The 21,005-nt window shown below is 40.1% G+C and overlaps 2 protein-coding genes across 3 annotated transcripts in view; one reads left to right on the forward strand and one right to left on the reverse strand.

Moving 5' to 3' along the window:
* Positions 1-6,257, reverse strand: part of AAGAB (alpha and gamma adaptin binding protein) — an 86,654-nt gene extending 80,397 nt beyond the window's left edge. For both annotated transcript variants that reach the window (XM_082681188.1, XM_082681187.1), the window contains exon 1: positions 6,126-6,257. In XM_082681188.1, the coding sequence (XP_082537314.1) occupies positions 6,126-6,198 (73 nt within the window). In that variant the 5' untranslated portion in view covers positions 6,199-6,257. The remainder of the gene's footprint in view (positions 1-6,125) is intronic.
* A 210-nt stretch (positions 6,258-6,467) lies between these two features.
* Positions 6,468-21,005, forward strand: part of IQCH (IQ motif containing H) — a gene marked incomplete at both ends in the record, with an annotated part of 78,193 nt that continues 63,655 nt past the window's right edge. Inside the window, 3 exons of the mRNA XM_082649412.1 lie at positions 6,468-6,518; positions 13,158-13,280; positions 14,724-14,812. Coding sequence (XP_082505538.1) covers positions 6,468-6,518; positions 13,158-13,280; positions 14,724-14,812 — 263 coding nt within the window. The remainder of the gene's footprint in view (positions 6,519-13,157; positions 13,281-14,723; positions 14,813-21,005) is intronic.

The following is a 21,005-nucleotide window of genomic DNA, read 5'->3' on the forward strand; positions in this document are numbered from 1 at the left end:
TCACAAAAGTCCTGAACAACCCCAGCAGAATTCAGACAGAATGGCAATTCTCTTATATCAGCATAACAGTGCTCTTTATTACCAAATGATCACACATTTTCCTGCTCTGAGCATACTGATTTTGATCCAGGTACAATACTACTTTACCCCACCTCTGTCTTGAACCAGCCTTCAGGTCTGTGTGGAAAATTAAACACTAAAAAGGTTATTTGTTACTGAATCTAAAACATCACAAAGGCTCTTTAAGAGTTTCACAACTGTCCTCTCTGTCTCAACGTACCTTAGTCTTGCTTCCTGAATAAGTAATTCTCAGAGAGGTATTTGTGGTATCTGTGTGCACTGGCTCCAACACAAATACAACGTCGTGTCCAGATCCTCATTCTTGCCAGACATATTTAAAACAGTTTTCATACTTTAACCTTTTTTTAAAAATGGTTTTATATCAGATTTCATTATTTATTGAGTGTCATTACTTGCTGAGAAATTATACAGAGCAAAAGGCAGCAAGCTGTTTAAACCAAATGACCACTGCATATTTTCTGGATGTTTTTTATCTTTTGCTACATAAAAATAAGCAGTTAGGTGGCCCAGAAATAAAGGCCTGGGTCTAGATACACTCAGAATCCTCCAGGATGATACAATACTCTCAGTATCATAAACGGTTTTGTGCAACGTCGGCTGATGTGTAATACTTCCCCACTGCTCTCTACCCCATTACTGGAATGCCATTTACTGGGAAGACAGACACCTTATAATCACTTAACTCTTCAATAACAGCTAAAAGATTAGTCTAACACTTCACACAAATTCTCTACTCGACCGATAAAAGAAAAACAAAAACAAATTGGGCACCAATAGGGGCATTTTCATTTTTTATTAGCTTACGGTAGTTCATCTACTAAGGCCCCAACTACCATGAAAGAAAAGGTATAAACTCATTTTGAACCATAAAAGTTCTCACTGTAGTAGTGAAATCTACTGTAATTTCTCCTATCCCTAAATTCACCTTGAATACATACAGCTCTGGCCACCAGGAAGTTCATCATATTTCACATATATAAAAGAACTAGAGGGCTTCCATGGTGGCGCAGTGGTTGAGAGTCCGCCTGCCGATGCAGGGGACGCGGGTTCGTGCCCCGGTCCGGCAAGATCCCACATGCCGCGGAGCGGCTGGTCACGTGAGCCATGGCCACTGAGCCTGCGCGCCCGGAGCCTGTGCTCCGCAATGGGAGAGGCCACAACAGTGAGAGGCCCGCGTACCGCAAAAAAAAAAAAAAAAAGAACTAGAATTGAATCTCCAACTTTTATCAGCTGAACAACCTGAGAAAATCACAACCTCTTTGACCTTTAATTATACATACATACACAAACATACACACATACACAGACACACAGGAAGATAACATGGATGTGTTTTATAAGTCCCTTTGGGTCTGGAGAGAATGTGACTTGTATTTAATCTTAAGGTTGATGACTTAACATCCCTTTTTTAATAAAGATAACAATCTTGAGCCTTCTTTTAATGTTATTTGAAAATTTTAAAATATATGAAGTATCATAGTTAAAAACAAATCAAAGTTCCCCCCTCCCCATTACCATTTGAAATCACTGCTTTAGTCTGACCACTTAATAAATCATTCTGTGATGACAACTCTAGGCCCTCGTGGTAAATCTTGCTGGCCCAATCTTTCTTCCTTTGAAGAAAATAAAGACTTGGAAATATACAATCCAATCAAAGGCAGAGTCCTCCTACCACAACAAAATAAGCAACTTTGCTTAAGCAAAAATTACTACCTATTCCCAGAGTAAAAGGCTCTACTCAGAATACCTCAAGCAGCTGCAGAAAAACGCAAATTAGAAGACCCAAGTTCTTATCCCTATTCTGTCTCTAGATAACATTGGCTAAGCTGTACAACAGCCCCTATTGTGAAATGAGAATGTTCTCTTTAGTAAATTACTTTAAGATCCCTTTGTAAATACAGGAGTCTGACAGACCTAGAAACAAACTCCCAGTCTTACAGAAGAATGAATGTTTCCTAAAGCAGCAATGTCATGCCTGATGGCCAGCTTTGCCTGCATAATTCCCCAAAGCCTAGTTTACCCATCATATAATTGAGCTACCTGGTTCCACAGTTTTAGAAACCTGAGGAGCAGCGGATTGTTTCTATGGGTAAATGCATCTGAATTCCAAACACAAAATGTCAAACTCTCTACTACAAGTGGAGTGTCTAACTGCAACTTTAAAATCAAGCTTGATTCTTCAGTTTCCAAAAGATAAACATGAAGCATTATATAATCTAACATAAAAATAACCGATACCGTAGAATTTTACATCTAGAAGGGATGTTAGAGATGATCTGGAACAACCTTTTAATTTTAATGTTAATTCTACATAGCAGGAGTGACTAATATATACAGTGTTTCTACTTTGGGTTCCCTCAATTGAGAAAATAAAAATCCAGACACTGTTAAAGACCATCAGGTATGCACATGCCCTTTTTAAAATACAGGTCCTTTGGGCAAGGATTTTTTTTTTTTCTCACTTAGAATTAAGACTTCAACCATTCTAAATGGAAATGCGAGCATATTTTAAAACCTTCTTTTGAGTTAATCTTCTCTCTCAGTTCTTCCACCAATGCCACCACCTTAAATACTTCTGATTGCTAAGGGATTCCAACACATTTCAATGAGACAGCCCATGCACACAAATCCCAAATGAGAACATATGCTCCAGCACTTGGTACTTGAGCACTCTAGGCAACTCACCTAGTGCTTCCAAGCCCCGGTTTCTTCATTTATAAAATGGAGAAACCCTGACTCCATGAATTCACAAGGATACAAGAACCAAACTAAATTATGTGAAAACATGTTTGGGAAGAATATTGATATACATATAAATGCTTATTATAAGATCTCCAAATTCCCACATTTCACGAGAAGAAAAAAATTTGCTCCAAATGTTCAGGTGTAGAACCTAAATGGCTTACAGTTGCTAAGTTAGCATTACATACATTAAAACCAAATGGGATTTTTCTATCTAAAGTTCCTTCTAGGAAAATAGAGTAAAATGTTAAAACTTAGGTATCAACATTTTGGTATTTCCACAGGTGGAGCACATACTTTCACCACATCCCTCCTGAAGGCAGGAATAGTCTCTTAGTAGTCCTTTCAGCTGCAGTAACTGGCACAGAAACTAGCTCTGTTCTTAATATCAGAATACACTTCTCCAGAATAAAAGTAAAATGTTCATATAAACATATGTGGGGTGGAAAGAGGTCTGGCCTGGGGGGCCAGAGGTCTGGCCTGGGGGGACACTTGCTCTCACACCACACACAGCCTTGCATAAGCATTCTGGGCCTTCATTTCCCTTTAAAAGTCTACACTGGTAATGCCCCTTTTATCTGACGTCAGACATCCACCCAGAATACTGCACATAAAGCCTTTGAGCGACAAAATGAAAAAAGCTTCTCACAAAGTCCACACTTTATCCATAGTAGAGGCCTACTGATTTTTAGTTCATGTATACTTATAATAATAAACTTGGTTATGAAATATTTCCCATTGTTGTTAAAAGCAGTACTTTTTTAATTTTTTTGGCTGCACCACGCAGCATATGGGATCTTAGTTCCCTGACCAGGGATCGAACCCGTGCCCCCTGCATTGGAAGCGTGGAGTCTTAACCACTGGACCACCAGGGAAGTCCCCAAAAGCAGTAAAATAGATCAGATGTCGAAGGAAAGAAACTGGAGAAACCCTAAATGTTCTTCTTCCTGATGCATGGGAAGGAACCAAACCTTCCCAAAAATGTAAATTAGATTCAATCCAAAATCATATATTGCTTAATGTCACTGAACACTTAAAAGTCATTCATTATGGTAGTCTCCATCTTTTATGCCAAAATTAGACTCAATTTGTGATTTAATTCAATCTTTAATTATGATAAAACAGAATCAATGCTCAGCAAATATTGTACTACATGCTCATACTATCCGTGGTTACCCAAATCATTAACCTGGGAAGAAATGGTAAAAGCCCTCTTTTATAGTTCACTTTTCCTTACTCAAGTAATCTCTTCACTAACTGCTTCTATTTTATTTTTCACTACCTAACATTAATGGAATCACAAAGGAAAGGTCATCTAATTTTAAGCAACACAAAAGTTATCCAAGAAGCATTTTACATATGGAAATAAAGTGGATTATTTTATTTTACAGAATTAATTTTATTCCCAATGATGCTAATATATTTTAAAGAAGTACAGTGTTACTATTCCCCAACTATAGGTAATCAGCTCCTTCAAGGAAGTGACCGTGTCTGCCAACTCTGATCCTTAAAGCACGTGATAACCAAAAGAAAACTTAACAAATATTTCTGAGATTAGCTTTGAAAGGACTTTTATATATCAGTAATGGAAATCCAAATGCATATAATTCCTTTGGAAAGTTAAATACATCAGGATCTTAAGAATTCTGAGCAAATTCTGGTATGTTCTCTAGATGTAATATATGATGGAAACTAATTTACAGTGTAATGGTAGATGAAAAATATCAGATAAAAATAATGAAATATATGTAAAATATAAAAGTATATTTTATATAAATATGTATTTACACAAATCATACACCTTAAATGTGTTATAAATATATAATTTTATACATTTATATATTTAATATTTCAAATACAATATTTTGAACTTTTATATATAAAATGTTAAAATATTACATGTTATATATAAAATATAAAAATTATATATGAAATGTAATTATCAATTTTTTAAAACCTGTGCATTGGGAACAAAACTGTAAGGAGATGCACAGAAATGTTAAGACAGTATTTGTGTTTGGGTTATGAGACCTTGGCTGACATTTTCTTTTCTACATGTGCTAAATCTTACTTAATGGACTATGCACTACTTTTAGAATAAAACAATTTTCAAAAAGAAAAGAAAGGAAAAAACGGGAAGGAGCACTGATGAGAGATAAGGAAATGGCATAATTAGAGCAGTTAGTTACCACTTAGTGTTATAATTAAGGAACTTTTTATGTGATCACAAATGATAACTAAGTTACAGAACACTTGTGCTGCAGTGACGTCATTTGACAGGTACTACAGGAAGAAGTTACAGTTTATATGATGCTTTACACTTTACAAAATGCTTTCAAAATGTCACATCACCAGTCCTTCAAAGAATCCTGTGAGATAGATTCATATGCCCCATTTTCAGGATCAGGAAACTGAGGGCTAGAGAGAGAATGTGCTTTAATAATAATATCTACCATTTACCGAAAGATTACTCTGGGTTAAGCACAAAATCCTGTGAAAATTATCACCATATTACAAAGAAAACAGAAGGGCATAGGTTACAGCTGAGAGTCACTGTTCTTACTCAAAGCCACACATTTAAAACAGGAGTCTTGAGTTATAATCAACTTTGCGGAGTTAGTTAGTGGAAGAGTTGAGCCTATGCCCCGAGCCCTATGGTTTCTCTACTACACTGGTCTCCCCTCCTCGCCTACGGTTCTTTCAAAGAGTGACTTAGTTTGACAACCACTAGGAAGGTCCAAAGGCAAAAGGACTAGGCCCAGTAATAACCAAAAACTAATGTTGGCGGAGGGCCTAGCCTCAGGAGGAAGGCAAGGCACTGAATAACTGCAGAGTGCAGGGGGCAAGTCGAACAAGTCTTAAAATACACATCAAGGGGTAGCCAGAGGAAACACTCTCTACTTCAGGAGCAGGGATGCCAACATAAATCACGATTCCTGCACCTGACACTCGCGTTCCTCGGTACCATTCCCAGAGCGCCTTTCCGGTTCACCTCAAAGGTTGCCCACAACAACCCCTGGGCTGGGGTCCTACTTTACAGAAAAAGCTGGAAGAAACGACATGGCGGGCCGGGCAAACAGAGAAACAACGAGTGCAGGAGCTAATGGTGGACACCTGGCGGACTGGGAACCTCGACCACGTCTGAAGGGCACCAGAGGAGTCTCGGGCCACCACCAAGGGGAGCAAGAGGCCAGGGCCCGCGGCGGCGACAGTGGCCCCGAGGGAGGCCGCGGTGCTGGGACTGTCGCCAGCCGAGGCTTGGCGCGGGGCTTGGAAATCGGCCCAGGTGCCTCACTACTTACGCTGGACTAGCCGGTCTGCGGAAAAAGTGGATGAGCAGCTGGTGACTAGCGCACACGGGACGCCCGCAGCCATCTCTGCACCAGCGAACAGGTTCTGTCCAAGAGCCCCTTCCGCCTTGGGCGATACCACGGCCGCCGGCGCGCGGGGGAGACGCGCAAATGAAGGCGCATTCTCAGAAGGCACGGCCGGCCCTGCCTCCTCCACCAGCCCCTCTTCCGCTCCCGGCGTGGACCAGGCCGGGCTGCGCGTGGCGTTACCATGGGGACGAGCTCCCTCCGCAGCAGGTTCCGGCGCCTGGAGACCTCGCCTCCTCCGGGAGGTAGCCCCGCCCGGCTGTAGGCATGGCCCAGGAGACGGAAGACTACGACCCCATCGGATCCATATTAATCCAGGTGGGAAATGGGCCTCACCGTCCCTTCCCAACTAAGACCCTTCGAGCGAGGCCCAGCAGCGCCCATCCACTCACGCCCGCCCATCCACTCACGCCCACCCTCTTGGAGCGCCGCTCCCACACTGCCTCCAACACACGAGGGGCAGCACCGCTTAGAGAACTCCCAGATATGCCAACCCAGACCTCTCCCGCCAAGCTCACACACCTCCGGAGCCTGAGCCTGGAGGTTGCGCTCTCGAAGCACAACCATTTTGCCTCTGGTAAAACTCCAGGGCCATACACACCACCGGGATCTTTACTTTGGAAAAATGCATCTTACAGTGAGGCACCATTTTTAAGTGTTATGTTCTGAAAATTTTGATCCCATGATGTAGGGAAGTGGAGGAGATACAAATCAGACACATTGGAGAGGTGATAAATCTGGGGAGAAGTTGAAATATGTGAACTGCTTTTCTTAATCACCCCAGTTTTTTTGGATCTAGAAGTCCCTTGCAAATAAATGAGTTCTGGGGATGAAATGTACACCATGGGAATTATAGTTAATAATGCTCTACTGTGTGTTTGAAAGTTGCTAAGAGTAAATCTTAAAAGTTCTCATCACAAGAAAAAAAATTGTAACTATTGACATGTGTGATGATGGATGTTAACTAGACTTACTGTGGTGATCATTTAGCAATATGTACAAATATCAAATCATTATGTTGTATATGTGAAACTAATGTTATATGTCAATTACATCTCAATAAAAAATAATAAATAAAATAGAAATACCTTGCTTGGGAACATACAGATAGAGAAACGTATTAAAGATAAAAGATTGCTAATCAAGTTAAAGTTTTTGAATGTGGAAATGTGACAAACTAAAAAACACAGGGAAGTAACTTTTTCTAATCTGAGGGGGGAAATATCAAGAAAGTATTAACTTCTCCCATATAACTCAGTTTATGACAGTTACACTCAGATTTTTCCAGAATGTTAAAAGTACTTTGTTTTTTCACATTTACATATGATAGTTTTAAAACATTTCCACATATATCGTCACTTTTAACTCTTATATTTACGTCTACTTGACTAAGGCTTGTAATTTGCCTAAGGTCACTCTATCAGGACTCTACTCAGATCTAAAGGGTCTAGTTTTTCTTCCTGCCATGATTTGGTCTGTTACCTCCCATCTGGGAGACTTCTTTAAGTTCACCTTTTCCAAAATACAAACCCCTAAACTCACCAATTTCATAGACTTCCCCAATATAAATCATACCCAAATCTTCCAACCTCACCTTTTATTATCCTTGCTTTCACCACCACCCTAGAATGAGTTTAGCCAAACTGCCACGTCTCAGGGAACAGTCTCCACAAGACTGTCCTCACTTAGACACAAGGCACAAGTTCATGGGTCCCTAGAACCATCCTCACTTCAGACCAGCTATTCCTAGACCAGCTAGGAAGCCCTAGCCACGGCACAGTGGCTAATTTGCTAGAGCAACTCACAAAACTCAGGAAAGCACTATGCTTACAATTACAGTGTTTTTATAGCAAAAGGATACAAATTAAAATCAGCTGTGGGAAGAGATGCTTAGGGCACAGTCCAAGAGGGGTCCAAATGGAAAATGGTCCAGCCATTTTCTCCCCATGGAGTCATGGAGGGCATTACCTCCTTCCAGCCATGATATGTGACAATATATACAGATTATTGCCAACTAGAGAAGCTTTCCCAAGACTTTAGTGTCCAGAGTTTTTATTGGAGCTCAATCAAACTGCCCATTTGGCTGACTTTTAGTCTTCAGCCCTTCCCAGAGAGTAGACTAATGATTTCAGTCTAATTCCTCTAAAGATTGGAACTGATACAGCATAGCTCAAAGCCCCCATCATAAAGACATTCCTGTCAAGCAGGACACTTCAGGGGCCTAGAGATCATCACCTCCCAGTATCCAAGGGCAAAGGCCAGACCTCTCTTTGGGAAGAGCTAAGAGAGTCATATCCATGTTATCAACCCCCCCCCCACTTGCTTAAAAGGGTTACTTCGTATATACTAAGTGGAGGGCTATGCAGAGAAAGAGAGGCTACAGTTAAACTGATTACTGAGGCTGATCTCTAGATACAATGTAAAATTCTTCCTGGTACAATGTAGAACGTGTATAATAAGGAAACGTGGAAGACATTCCTTACTTTTTCACTGCATTCTGAGTATTTGTGAGCATATGGCAGCACTCTCAGACATGCCAACATGGGTTCCATTTCTACCTGGGCCTGTGATTTATTTCCTCCAAAGAGCAGTACATCCAGTGAAAAGGATACTTGGTTGGGAGTCAGAATACTGAGGTCTGACCCTGGCAATGACATTGCCAGGTGGGTAACTTTGGGCTAGTCCCTTCATCTCTCTGGGCCTCAGTTTTCTCTTCTGTAGGACACATAGCTTAGATTAGAACTACCGCTGATTCTAAATTGACCCAATTTCCCCAAAACTACATAATTGGTCTTTACTGTAAAGTGGACTTCCTTACCGTTAGCAGAGGTACTTCATTCAAATCTCCACTTGCTTCACCCTAATTTAGTATATTAGGTCTATGTCTCAGTGAGATACATTAAGCAACTCTTTAAACCCATGATTCTCAAAGCGTAGTCCTAGGACCAGCCTCATTAGAAACAGCTGGGAACTTGTGAGAACTGCAAATTCTCAGACCCCACTCCAGACCTAATAAATCAGAATTTCTGAGGGTGGGGCCCAGCAATCTGTTTTTCCAAGCCTTTCGGATGACTCTGATGCACCCTCAAGTATGAGAGCTACTACTTTAGATCGTGCTGTAAAATATAAACTGTTGCATGATTTTGAAGAAAAATCACAAGAGCATAGTAGTTACCAGGTATCATGCATGGTTCTAAGTGCTATATATATCTAACTCATCGAACCCTAACAACAAGTCTATCCGATAAGTACTATTATTCTTTCAAGTTATGGAAAGGAAACTGATCAAAGATGAGCATTGTGGGTACTCATATACATAGAAAATTCAAGCAATCTTCTTTCATTTTCTATGTAAGAAGTTCTGATTGTGAATATTCTGTCCCAATCAGATCATATATCAAAGTCCATGTTTTCATTTTTGGTTCAGGAACTATGAGTACCATGCCCACATAGAGCTCTACTGGGCAGCATTTTGTTAGCTACTTAATTTCTTTCACCTTCAAGTGTATAATTCAGACCTTTCACAATTTTTTCTGGCTCTTTCCTCAACTGATCAGAATACTGAGGTTTTACTATAGTAATAATAATCATTATAATTAAAATAGTAGCCAGTATTTATTGAGAGCCAGACCCTGTGCTGAGGGCTTAGATAATCTCCTAACAACTACTGTAGTAGGCAGGTTTTATTTTTAGCTGCAGTTTACAGAAGAAGAAACTAAGATACAAAAAGTAAAGTAACTCACCCAAAGTAAGAAATCTGGTGTGTGCTGGTCCTTCAACAGGTTATGACACATTTGTGAAACAATCTTTAAGAAGTGTGGTGGTGATTCTGGGAGGTCTCCCAGATGGTTTCTTTTATTATTAAGTATTAGAAGCTTTGTGTTTATACTTTATTAATAATAATGTGGTGTCTTTATAGGTTTATAAACACTTGTTTGACCCAACTATTAAACATATGTTTGTGCAACCAGGATTACCAAGTCTTGCAATCAAATTAGCTTTTTAATTAGTTTTGGAAATCATATTTCAAAAACCCAACAGCTGTATGTTAACCCCAACCTTGGAAATATTTGAGCTGATTGACAGCTTGATATTATCACTGTCTCTCTTATCAAACCCTCTGTCTGGTTTGCCAGGAACGTACAACATAAAAATGAATGGGGAAGCAATGAGAATGACTCAGCCAAACTCTTATCTTTAGCAGAGATGAATAAAATGGAGTCATGAGGCTGCTTTTGACAAAACGGAGTCTGGTTGCCTGGCTCTTTTAAATTCTAGAGCAACTTTTGTCTGCATTGAATTTTTCAAGGGCTTCTTATTAAGTAGCCCTGTCCCCAGACTGTCAAAATAATAATCTTCCTCCAAGTGGGAAAAGTTATGGAAAGCAATGCATTTGATGATCACAGAGATGATGGGTGACACATAAAATTTCAGTATGGTAGATTAGATCTATTTGAAGAATGGAGATTTAGAACTTAATCTCTTTTTCTACCCAGGTCTGGTGAAACATTTCCTACAGTACTTGTCTCTGTTGCAATTATACAAACAGATGTGCGGTTACTAAGAGGGGAGAAGAAATATCTGGCAAGGAAAGTAAAAAGCTTTTGAGAAAGAAAGAACAATTCAAATCAATGAACATTTACTAAGTGCCAGTTATATGCAAGGCATTTCACTAGGTTTTACCATTCAAGAGAAGAGAATTAACATTGGTTCAGTGCCCTCCTGTGTGGCTGGCCTTATACAAAGCACTTTATGTACTTTAACTCATTTTATTCTTGCCATTATTCTGAAAAGTAGCTATCTATCCCCATTTTACAGGTAAGAACACTAAGGCTCTAAAAAGCTAAGTAAATTTGCCCATCTCAGTTTAGTAAAGGAGGAAATAGAATTCTAGTTCATATCTGTCTGGTTCCAAAGCCTATATTCATTCATTTTCACACCCATTGTCTCATTTTCATTCTACAAGTAGAGTAATTCTTTTTTTTTTTCTTGGTAAGAACACTAGAGAAAATGTGGATGGTGTGCATGGACACTGTGTGAACAGTAATAGAACAAGGAATTATGTTCATTTGCCTTTTACCAAGTTATTACTATGTATCAGACCTATTACATATTATCTCACAACTCTATGAAGACATATAATTGTCCATACAAAGCAATGAAGAAATCAGACCTTCGGTTCCCTGATAAATAATCCAGTGTGGTTTTCACTCCCTCCAGCAGTTGACAGGCATAATTACAGAATGATACATGAAGCTACAAGTATTACAAATACTAGAGCTACAAGAAGGAAATTCAGTGCATTCAAAAGTCGAACAACAATAACAACAAAAAATGTGGGCCTGGAAGTGGGCTTGCCCTTGAACTGCTTTTTTGTACTTCCAAATGTCTTTAGACAATAGATAATAAATCAGCTGGCAGCACTAATTTGGACAAAACAGTTGAAAGAGGTACATCTTCATCCTTAGTGTGTACCAGCAAACAGTAGGTGTGTTCAAATTTCAATCTGTGAGCCCTGAAGGCTGTACATGATCATTTGTGCAGAGTACAAATGACCAGATGTGTCTGCCAGACTTTGATGCCCATCAGTGAAAAGATGCAAACCTTTTGATCTCTTGAATACTTGACTCCTTGGGAATACTTGAGAGCAATCGATAACATAGGCTGGATCAACGTGTAGGTCCAGTAATACTAACAGAGAAAAGGTAACTGTTTCAAAACGCCTTTAGCAACCCAATCTGCAGATTATTATTGGTGTGACTATCGCTGAAACAGGTGTTGGGTTCATAAATTTGCATAACAAAATGTTTCTCTTGTGGCAGCAGCCCATACAATAATTGGTGCCATCTGTATTTATCTGTGGAAGTTTGGTTTCTAATATGAATGCAGAGAATCTTGTGCTAATTTCATAATGCCTATTTTATTCTGAGGGTGCTTGACTTTGGAGAGATGTTCATCATTTCTAAGGAAAATACAAATTGAAGGAAAGTGTTAAAGTAATGACATTATGTTGCTTTTTCTTCAAGGATTGTTTTCATTTCTGACTACATAAAACAAAATTAAGGCCACATCTACAGAACTGCTTCTTCAGAGCAGTAAGTGGGGAAGATCCAGCTAGAATGGAAAACCAGCAGGCCCTGTCCACATATTTATAATTCTCTTTTGAAAGGCACTGCTTTCACTAGAACCTCTCTTTGCCAGAAGTGTTCTGTCTTCTTACCTCTCAACCAATTAGTAGAAATCAGAGTTTGGCACAAACTTCTTATTGTATCTGACACAACTGCTTTACCAACTGAGAAAGCAGAAGCCATTTGAGTTGGAGTTTTATCTTAGATCTGTTTCTAATGGGGGAAGGACAAATAGAAAATTGTATGAAAGCTTAGTTTTCCAAAATCTGAAAGAGTGACTGGAGCCGTCTAACGAAGCACGTCTCAGAACCATAAGCACAGTCCTTTTCAATGATCACCATCTTTAAAATCAACTTTATTGTCTCTAGCAATTCAAGCAAATTGCAAACCTTTAAGATAAATAACTGTTTTAGGTGGACTATGTATGTATTCTTTTCTTTTTAAATTTATTTATTTTATTTACTTTATTTTTGGCTGTGTTGGGTCTTCATTGCTGTGCACGGGCTTTCTCTAGTTGTGGCGAGTAAGGGCCACTCCTAGTTGCAGTGCACGGGCTACTCATTGCTGTGCCTTCTCTTGTTGCGGAGCGCGGGCTCTAGGCGCGCGGGGTTTAGTAGTTGTGACACGCGGGCTCAGTAGTTGTGGCTCGTGGGCTCTAGAGCACAGGCTCAGTAGTTGTGGTGCACGGGCTTAGTTGCTCCGCAGCATGTGGGATCTTCCCGGACCAGGGCTCGAACCTGTGTGCCCTGCATTGGCAGGTGGGTTCTTAACCACTGCGCCACCAGGGAAGCCCTGTATTCTTTTACATTTTATATTCTTCTACCTCCAGGTCCAAGAAGAACTTTATCAATTAAAGGAGAAATTAACAAAATTCCCACATGAGGAAAAAGGCGAAACTCTTGACATTCAGAATCTTGAAACAGCAATCAAAAGGACTGAAATGGGGTTAAAAGTAAGTAGTGTTTTAGATATTAAATAAAATTCCAGAAGGAGACAAGGATGCCTCAAGAAGAAAAGAACTGTGCTTCTCACAGGCCCCATGTAATTCTGTAACAGAGGTGGGCCTCAGTTGGTCATCACCTTTCCCATGCTGTTCCTTTTTTATTTTTTTTTTATTTTTTATTTATTAATTAATTTATTTTTTGCGGTACGCGGGCCTCTCACTGCTGTGGCCTCTCCGGTTGCGGAGCACAGGCTCCGGATGCACAGGCTCAGCAGCCATGGCTCACGGGCCCAGCTGCTCCGCGGCATGTAGGATCTTCCCGGACCGGGGCACGAACCTGTGCCCCTGCATTGGCAGGCAGACTCTCAACCACTGCGCCACCAGGGAAGCCCCTGCTCTTCCTTTTTTAAAAGGATGATTATTAACTGATTGATTGATTTACGTGCCACAAGAATGTCAGGCATTGATAATATATGATTATGCAGTGATAACCCCTAAAATGTGGTTTGATAAAAATCATTTAGAGTTTTAAAAATAACTCCTCAGTCCAACAATATGCCTGACAAAAAAAAGGATTCATACCAATACATTGCAGAGAGTTTCTATCAAATTCACCAGGATTCTAAAAAATAGTTTACTTTTCCCTAATAGCTTAAGTATTTTGAGGTTAGTTATTTTTGAAATATTGTAACCTAGTATGTAACAATGGAAATAGAAAAGAAATACACCAATTTTGGAACAGAGAAATAAAGTAGATAGGGACTTCATCATTATTAGACGAATATAAGAGCATGGGAGAATCCAATCTTCAGACCAGGATAACATTCATATATAAAACAAGGATCTATTAGCACATGGGTCCAAATAAAGGCCATCTCCATCTTCCAGACCTCTGATGATCAGTGTCTCTGCTCTTGCTTCTGACTTTCACTCTACCATGTTATTAGCATCCCAGCTCAGCTCCTGAGGCTGTGGTATATTTTGTTGCCTCATCAGACTAGCATGCCATTGTCCTATATTACGTGATGGTGAGAGGGCTGGACCCAGCTGGAGTCTTTGGGTTGGCCATTTAAAATAATCTGTTACCTAGAGGCCAAACGCTTTCCTCTGATGCTTGCCTGAAGTCCCCAAAAGGGAAAGACATCACTCAATGTCAGGGTTGCCTAGCAAGTTTCCCCAGCTAGGTAGAAACTGACTATTGTGTAGGTTCATTTGTGAAGAATGCTACAGGTCACTTAAGCTTTGAGTCTCAATTGTTTATGCTGCTTTTTGGGATAAAGTAATTTGGCCTTGAGTTGCCTAATGATACCTTAGCCTTGAAATAAACACCTAGCATGTTCTGCCTTTTGGCTTAATTACACCATTCCAAGAGTTAACCTAATGAAATGGAGTAAATTAGCTGAGGATCTCAAGTCCACTCTAATGGCCTAAACTTTAACTTTTCCATAACAGATTCACATCGAGAAGTATTTAAATGTTGTACACCAACGTGTTTTAACAACTCCTATTGATATCTTATATTCTTCTCGCGCTTCCAAATGGTAAGTAAAATAGCCATTTTAGGGTCCAAAATAAGTACGATTGAAAAAAAAAAAACTTTTCTCACACAGGTGAGATGACTGTAAAGACAAAACTCCTTGGCTTTGTTCATATCCATTCTACTAATTTCAGTAGAAGTTTTGCATAAGAAGTTAATGACAAAATAGAACTACCATATGACCCAGCAATCCCACTACTGGGCATATACCCAGAGAAAACCATAATTCAAAAAACCACATGCACCCCAATGTTCATAGCAGCACTATTTACAATAGCCAGGACATGGAAGCAACCTAAACGTCCATCGACAGACGAATGGATAAAGATGTGGTACACATATACAATGGAATATTACTCAGTCATAAAAAGGAATGAAACTGGGTCATTTGTAGAGACGTGGATGGACCTAGAGAGTGTCATACAGAGTGAAGTAAGTCAGAAACAGAAAAACAAATATCGTATAATAATGCATATATGTGGAATCTAGAAAAACAGTATAGAAGATCTCAGTTGCAAAGCAGAAATAGAGACACAGACGTAGAGAACATATATATGGATACCAAGGGGGAAAGGGGTAGGGTGGGAGGAATTGGGAGACTGGGATTGACACATATACATTACTGATACTATGTATAAAATGGACAATGGATGGGAACATGTTGTATACCACAGGGAACTCACCTAGTTTGGAAGGAAGTCCAAAAGGAAGGGGATATCTGTATGTGTATGGCTGATTCATTTTGTTGTGCAGTGGAGGCTGAGGCTAACACAACATTGTAAAGCAACCATACCCCAATAAAAATTAATTTTAAAAAAAGAAGTTAATGGCAGAATTTGGACTTCAATAAAATTTATTCTCCATTACTTGTACTGCGTTCTAGTGCTTGACACCATGACAATTGTTTCAGGGTCCTAGTTTTGGTGTTATATATATATATTTATTTTTAGTAAAGCATATCCAAAATTCAACTCCTAAAGGAAATACTTTAAAACAAATCAATTTTTATGCTATTCAGGTTATGTGGGACTTCCTTTACAGTTTTTAGCCTGTCATAACGTGCTTTACTGTAAAGATGATTTTGGTATCCAGGGTAAACAAAACAAAAATAATAAAACTTGCTTGAAATATTCATTATATAATACATCCTAAGAGATGATTTATTAAAATTAGAATTGAGTTAAAGAGAAATGACCTTTCCACACACTACTATATATAAAATAGCTAACTAATAAGGACCTACTGTATAGCACAGGGAGATCTACTCAATACTTTGTAATGACCTTTATGGGAAAAGAATCTAAAAAAGAGTGGATGTATGTATAACTGATTCACTGTGCTGTACAGCAGAAACTAACACAACATTGTAAATCAACTATACTCCAATTAAAAAAAGTAAAAAAGAGAAATGACCTTTCCTTACTTTGGACCTTCTTACATCCAGGCTTCCTGAATTTGAGTGTATATAGATTAAGGTTTTGTACTCAGCTTAAAACCCCTGTGGCCCTATTTGCATCATACATGTATACCAAGCATAAGTGAATCATATCAGAGAGTGAGGTCAAGTTTCAGAGCGCACACATGGAAACATGGAAACATGGAGACACAGCCACATCCCAAGCCTCAGGAGTGGGGCGCAGAGGCTTGGGTGTACACTCTGCCTGTCTCCCTTTCTCTCACATGAAGGTAGTACCACAGGCATCCATCATCCCTTGGCAGAGGCAAACCTTCCCTAGTCTGTCTAGTTTTTAGTCATTTACATCTTAGATTTTTAAATTTGGGAATAACAATATGACCTGCAAATAGGTTAATATACATCATCTTTTGAAATAAACAATCTGTAGGGAAAATCATAAAAGGGATTCTTGGAGAAGAAAATATTGGAGGTTACTCTACCAACTTATATCGACTCAGCTCTAAATCAAGAGAGCCACACAGGGCAAAGTGGGAGGCCTATTCAGATGGCAGCCAGGAGATCTGTAGTAGGTGGGGAGTGCGTAGCCAAAGGATGGAAGGTACAAACAGCAGGAAGAAAGCTCCAGGATGGAGGGGGTGGGGAAAGTACACAGGAGAAGAGATGTCTGGCACCAACTCTAATGAAAGTTCTCCTGTCCTGTCTCCAGCTTTCTCTTCGTCCTCTCATCTTGACAAAGAACAGAGAGCCTGGGCTGTAGATCTGCAAGCTATGATAACTGAAAAGAGCAAACTAGGTAGCAGAGAACCAAACAGAAAGATTCTGGCCAGAGACCTTTGCTTGTACAGTTCTTCTCCCTGGCCAAGGTGTACCCTTGCCCCTTTTAGGGTCTGGAAGAGTAAAGGAAGGTGTTAGTGGGGGCATTCAGCTGGCTCCCAGGAGTGGTCCTTGGATCCTTTCTTTCCTGTTCAATACAATAATACAGTCACCGGCCCTCTTACCAGGGAGATGGGAGCCTGGCAAGTTTGTAGGAGCCCTACGAGCCTGGGGGAGCAACTCAGTCATAGCTGTGGATTTGGGATGCTAAAGTGGCACAAAATTTGAAGATGAAATGAGGGAAGCCAAGGTCAAAACTGGAGAAGAGTCCAAACTGGGTTTTCAAAGTAAGCAGACCCAAGGCAAGCCCTGGGAGTGGAAGTGTGAGTCACAGGGCATAGCTCAGGGCAGAAGAGGAGAAGCAGCAGATGGAAATGGAAAACATGAGACCCAAGAGCTCACGGCCGGTTGTCTGTGACTGTCATAGTCACACCTGGCTCTGCACTTGGGGCGGGGCACTGTCCAGAGACTGTCATGAATAGACTTTGCTTCAGAGTCTGCTGTGGCCTCCCAGGAGAGTATATGCAAAGCAGGTTGCAGAACCCCGAATTTCTTCAGGTTCACATGCCTGGGAGGAGCAGGACTGACCAATTCATTGCATTTTTCTTCTGAGGTTCCATGACAAAGTCCTTAGGATACCCAAGTAAACAAGGAGTTTTTTCATGACTGACGGAATGACTCACTGGGAAACCGGTTGCTCACAACTGATCAGGAGGCCAAAGGGGGAGACTTAGTTTCATAAAAGTTTCAAGTTGGGACAGAAACTGGACCTGGCCTTGGATCCCACAAGGCTATCAGTCAAAGAATTTGGGTGTGAACCCATAAAATGTGCTTGCTTATTTGTAAATTATATACTTATTATCATAGTGAATTATCAACTAACAGCAACATAGAAATGTTTCAATAATGAGATAAAGATGAACTAAACAGTTAAAAAATTTCTTTTACTTTATTAACAGCACAAAACTTCTTTTTCTTGTAAACAGGTTATTAATTATAATGTTTTGGTTTCTTAATCTTGTTAATCATGACAGCTTTATACTGGTTGTGGCTAATATCCCCAAAATACTCTACACTTAGCTGAGATTCAGCATTGATGCTGGTTGGATGTAAGCCCATATCTTAGTTAGTCTTCTGGATAATTTTTAAGTTTGGGGGGCTTGGGGAGGCTGACTCTTCATAAGTTTGATTGGTTGATCATCATTTTTACATTTTAATATGGCTGAAGAAAAGCTAGAAGTAAAAGTGTAAGTTCTGCCATTTTCTTGTTTTTCACCAATGCTTGTTATCATTTTGTTTTGTTTTTGTTTTTGTTTTTTTGCTGCATGGCTTGTGGGGTCTTAGTTCCCCGACCAGGGATTGAACCCACGCCCTCTGGCAGTGAAAGCTCGGAGTCCTGACCACTGGATTGCCAGGGAATTCCCAATGCATGTCATCATTATCTTAAATACAGTGTGGCTTTTCGCAGGATTTTTTTTTAGGACACCTGTCCATTTTTCCAGGCTTAGTTTAGTTAAAGCTAAATAATATAATCCACAAACCCACTTCATGAATAAACTGCAGTTCACTCTAATGCTCTGGAAAAACACATACAATGCTGACCCGCCTGTTCGTTCTTTTGTGGTTTGGAGCTTCCACTCTCAGGAGGTATCCAGAAGCGCAGGTGACATGACCACATGAGGGGTCCAGTGACGAACTGAGTATTAAATAGTAGTACAAAGTAACTTCTTATTTTTATTTTTTATTTTATGCATTTCTTATTATAGATAAATAGAAGTTCTTACACTCTCTTCACACGACGAATGGCCTTGTCTTATGTATCACCTGAGACGTGGGTACCCTATTTGAGAGACCACAGGTCTAGAGTGATGGTTCTTAAACTTGGGTTTACAGTCCTCTTTCCCTGGCTCCCAGATGGGGTCCTGGAATCTGCATTGTAACAAACACTCTGGGTAATCCTCATGCAGATCATTCGTGCTTGGGATCCTTGGGACAAGCATGACTCCCTGGAATCAGTATTCTTTTGGCCAAATAGAGGGCCTGCCTCTGTGTGATCAATAGCTTAGTCCTGGAAATTCCGCTACCCCATTGCTATGAAGGGCTAGAGTAAGCCTCTTGCACTAGGATTGAGCCAAGAGTGGGACCTGGCAATAAGGCTGGTAGGCTTGTCAATGTCTGCTTACACAGTGAGTCTGGTGGAGTGTCAGGGGCCAAACAACCATGGCAGCAACTCCTTGTGAGAGGACTGGCATATAATAAGGACTACAAATTCCTGTTGCTCCTTTGACAGTAGAGCACAGTTCCTATGAGTAACTGAGATTCAATGTTTTTCAGATACATGGGGCTTCATTCTATTATGGAAGCCCAGGAAATTGGGAGAGTCCACTCAAAATGAGTACTATTGCTGAATCCACCTTTAAAATTTAGAAAAGATAAACAATAATGATCATCATTATCATGAATTTCATCATTATCATAACACTTGACACTTTACAAAGGACTTTTTTTAAACCTATGAGGTAGATTTTTTTTTTTTTTTTTTGCGGTACGCAGGCCTCTCTCACTATTGTGGCCTCTCCCGTTGCGGAGCACAGGTTCCGGACGCACAGGCTCAGCGGCCATGACTCACGGGCCCAGCCGCTCCGCGGCATGTGGGATCTTCCCGGACTGGGGCACAAACCCATGTCCCCTGCATCGGCAGGCGGACTCTCAACCACTGCGCCGCCAGGGAAGCCCTACCCTTTCCTTTTAAAGCTATGCAAACTGAGGTTCACACCAGTGTTCCAGGTCACACAGGTCATCAACAGTGAGGTACACATACTACCCAAAGCAATCTACAGATTTAATGTGATTCCTACCAAATTACCCATGATATTTTTCACAGAAATAGAACAAATAATCCTAAAATTCATATGGAACCATAAGAGACCCAGAGTTGCCAAAGCAATCCTGAAGAAAAAGAACAAAGCAGGAGGCATGACCCTCCCAAACTTCAGACAATACTGCAAAGCTACAGTAATCAATGTCAGTGTGGCATTGGCACAAAAACAGACATATGGATCAATGGAACAGAATAGAGGGTCCAGAAATAAACCCACACACCTACAGTCAATTAATCTTCAACAAAGGAGGCAAGACAGTCTCTTGGGAAAAAGACAGTCTCTTCAGCAAGTGGTGCTGGGAAAGCTGGACAGCTGCATGTAAATCAATGAAGTTAGAGCTCACCCTCACACCATACACAAAATTCATCTTAAAATGGCTTAAAGACTTAAACATAAGACATGACACCATAAAACTCCTAGAAGAGAACATGGGCAAAACATTCTCTGACATAAATCATACCAATGTTCTCTTAGGTCAGTCTCCCAAGGCAATAGAAATAAAAACAAAAATAAATAAATGGGACCTAATCAAACTTACAAGCTTTCGCACAGCAAAGAAAACCATACACAAAATGAAAAGACAACCTACAGGATGGCAGAAAATATTTGCAAATGATGTGACCTACAGGGGCTTAATTTCCAAAATATACAAATAGCTCATACAACTAAACAACAAAAAAACAAACAACCCTATCCAAAAATGGGCAGAAGACCTAAACAGACATTTCTCCAAAGAAGACATAAAGATGGCCAATAGGCACATGAAAAGATGCTCGACATCGCTAATTATCAGAGAAATGCAAATCAAAACTACAGTGAGGTACCACATCACACCAGTCAGAATGGCCATCATTAAAAACTCTACAAATAACAAGTGCTGGAGAGGATGTGGAGAAAAGGGTACACTCCTACACTGTTGGTGCAGCCACTGTGTAAAACAGTATGGAGGTTCCTCAGAAAACTAAAAATAGAATTACCACATGATGCAGCAATCTCACTTCTGGGCGTATATCTGGACAAAACTA

Source organism: Grampus griseus (genome assembly GCF_964374135.1).
Source record: "Grampus griseus genome assembly, chromosome: 2".
NCBI classification, from domain to species: domain Eukaryota; kingdom Metazoa; phylum Chordata; class Mammalia; order Artiodactyla; family Delphinidae; genus Grampus; species Grampus griseus.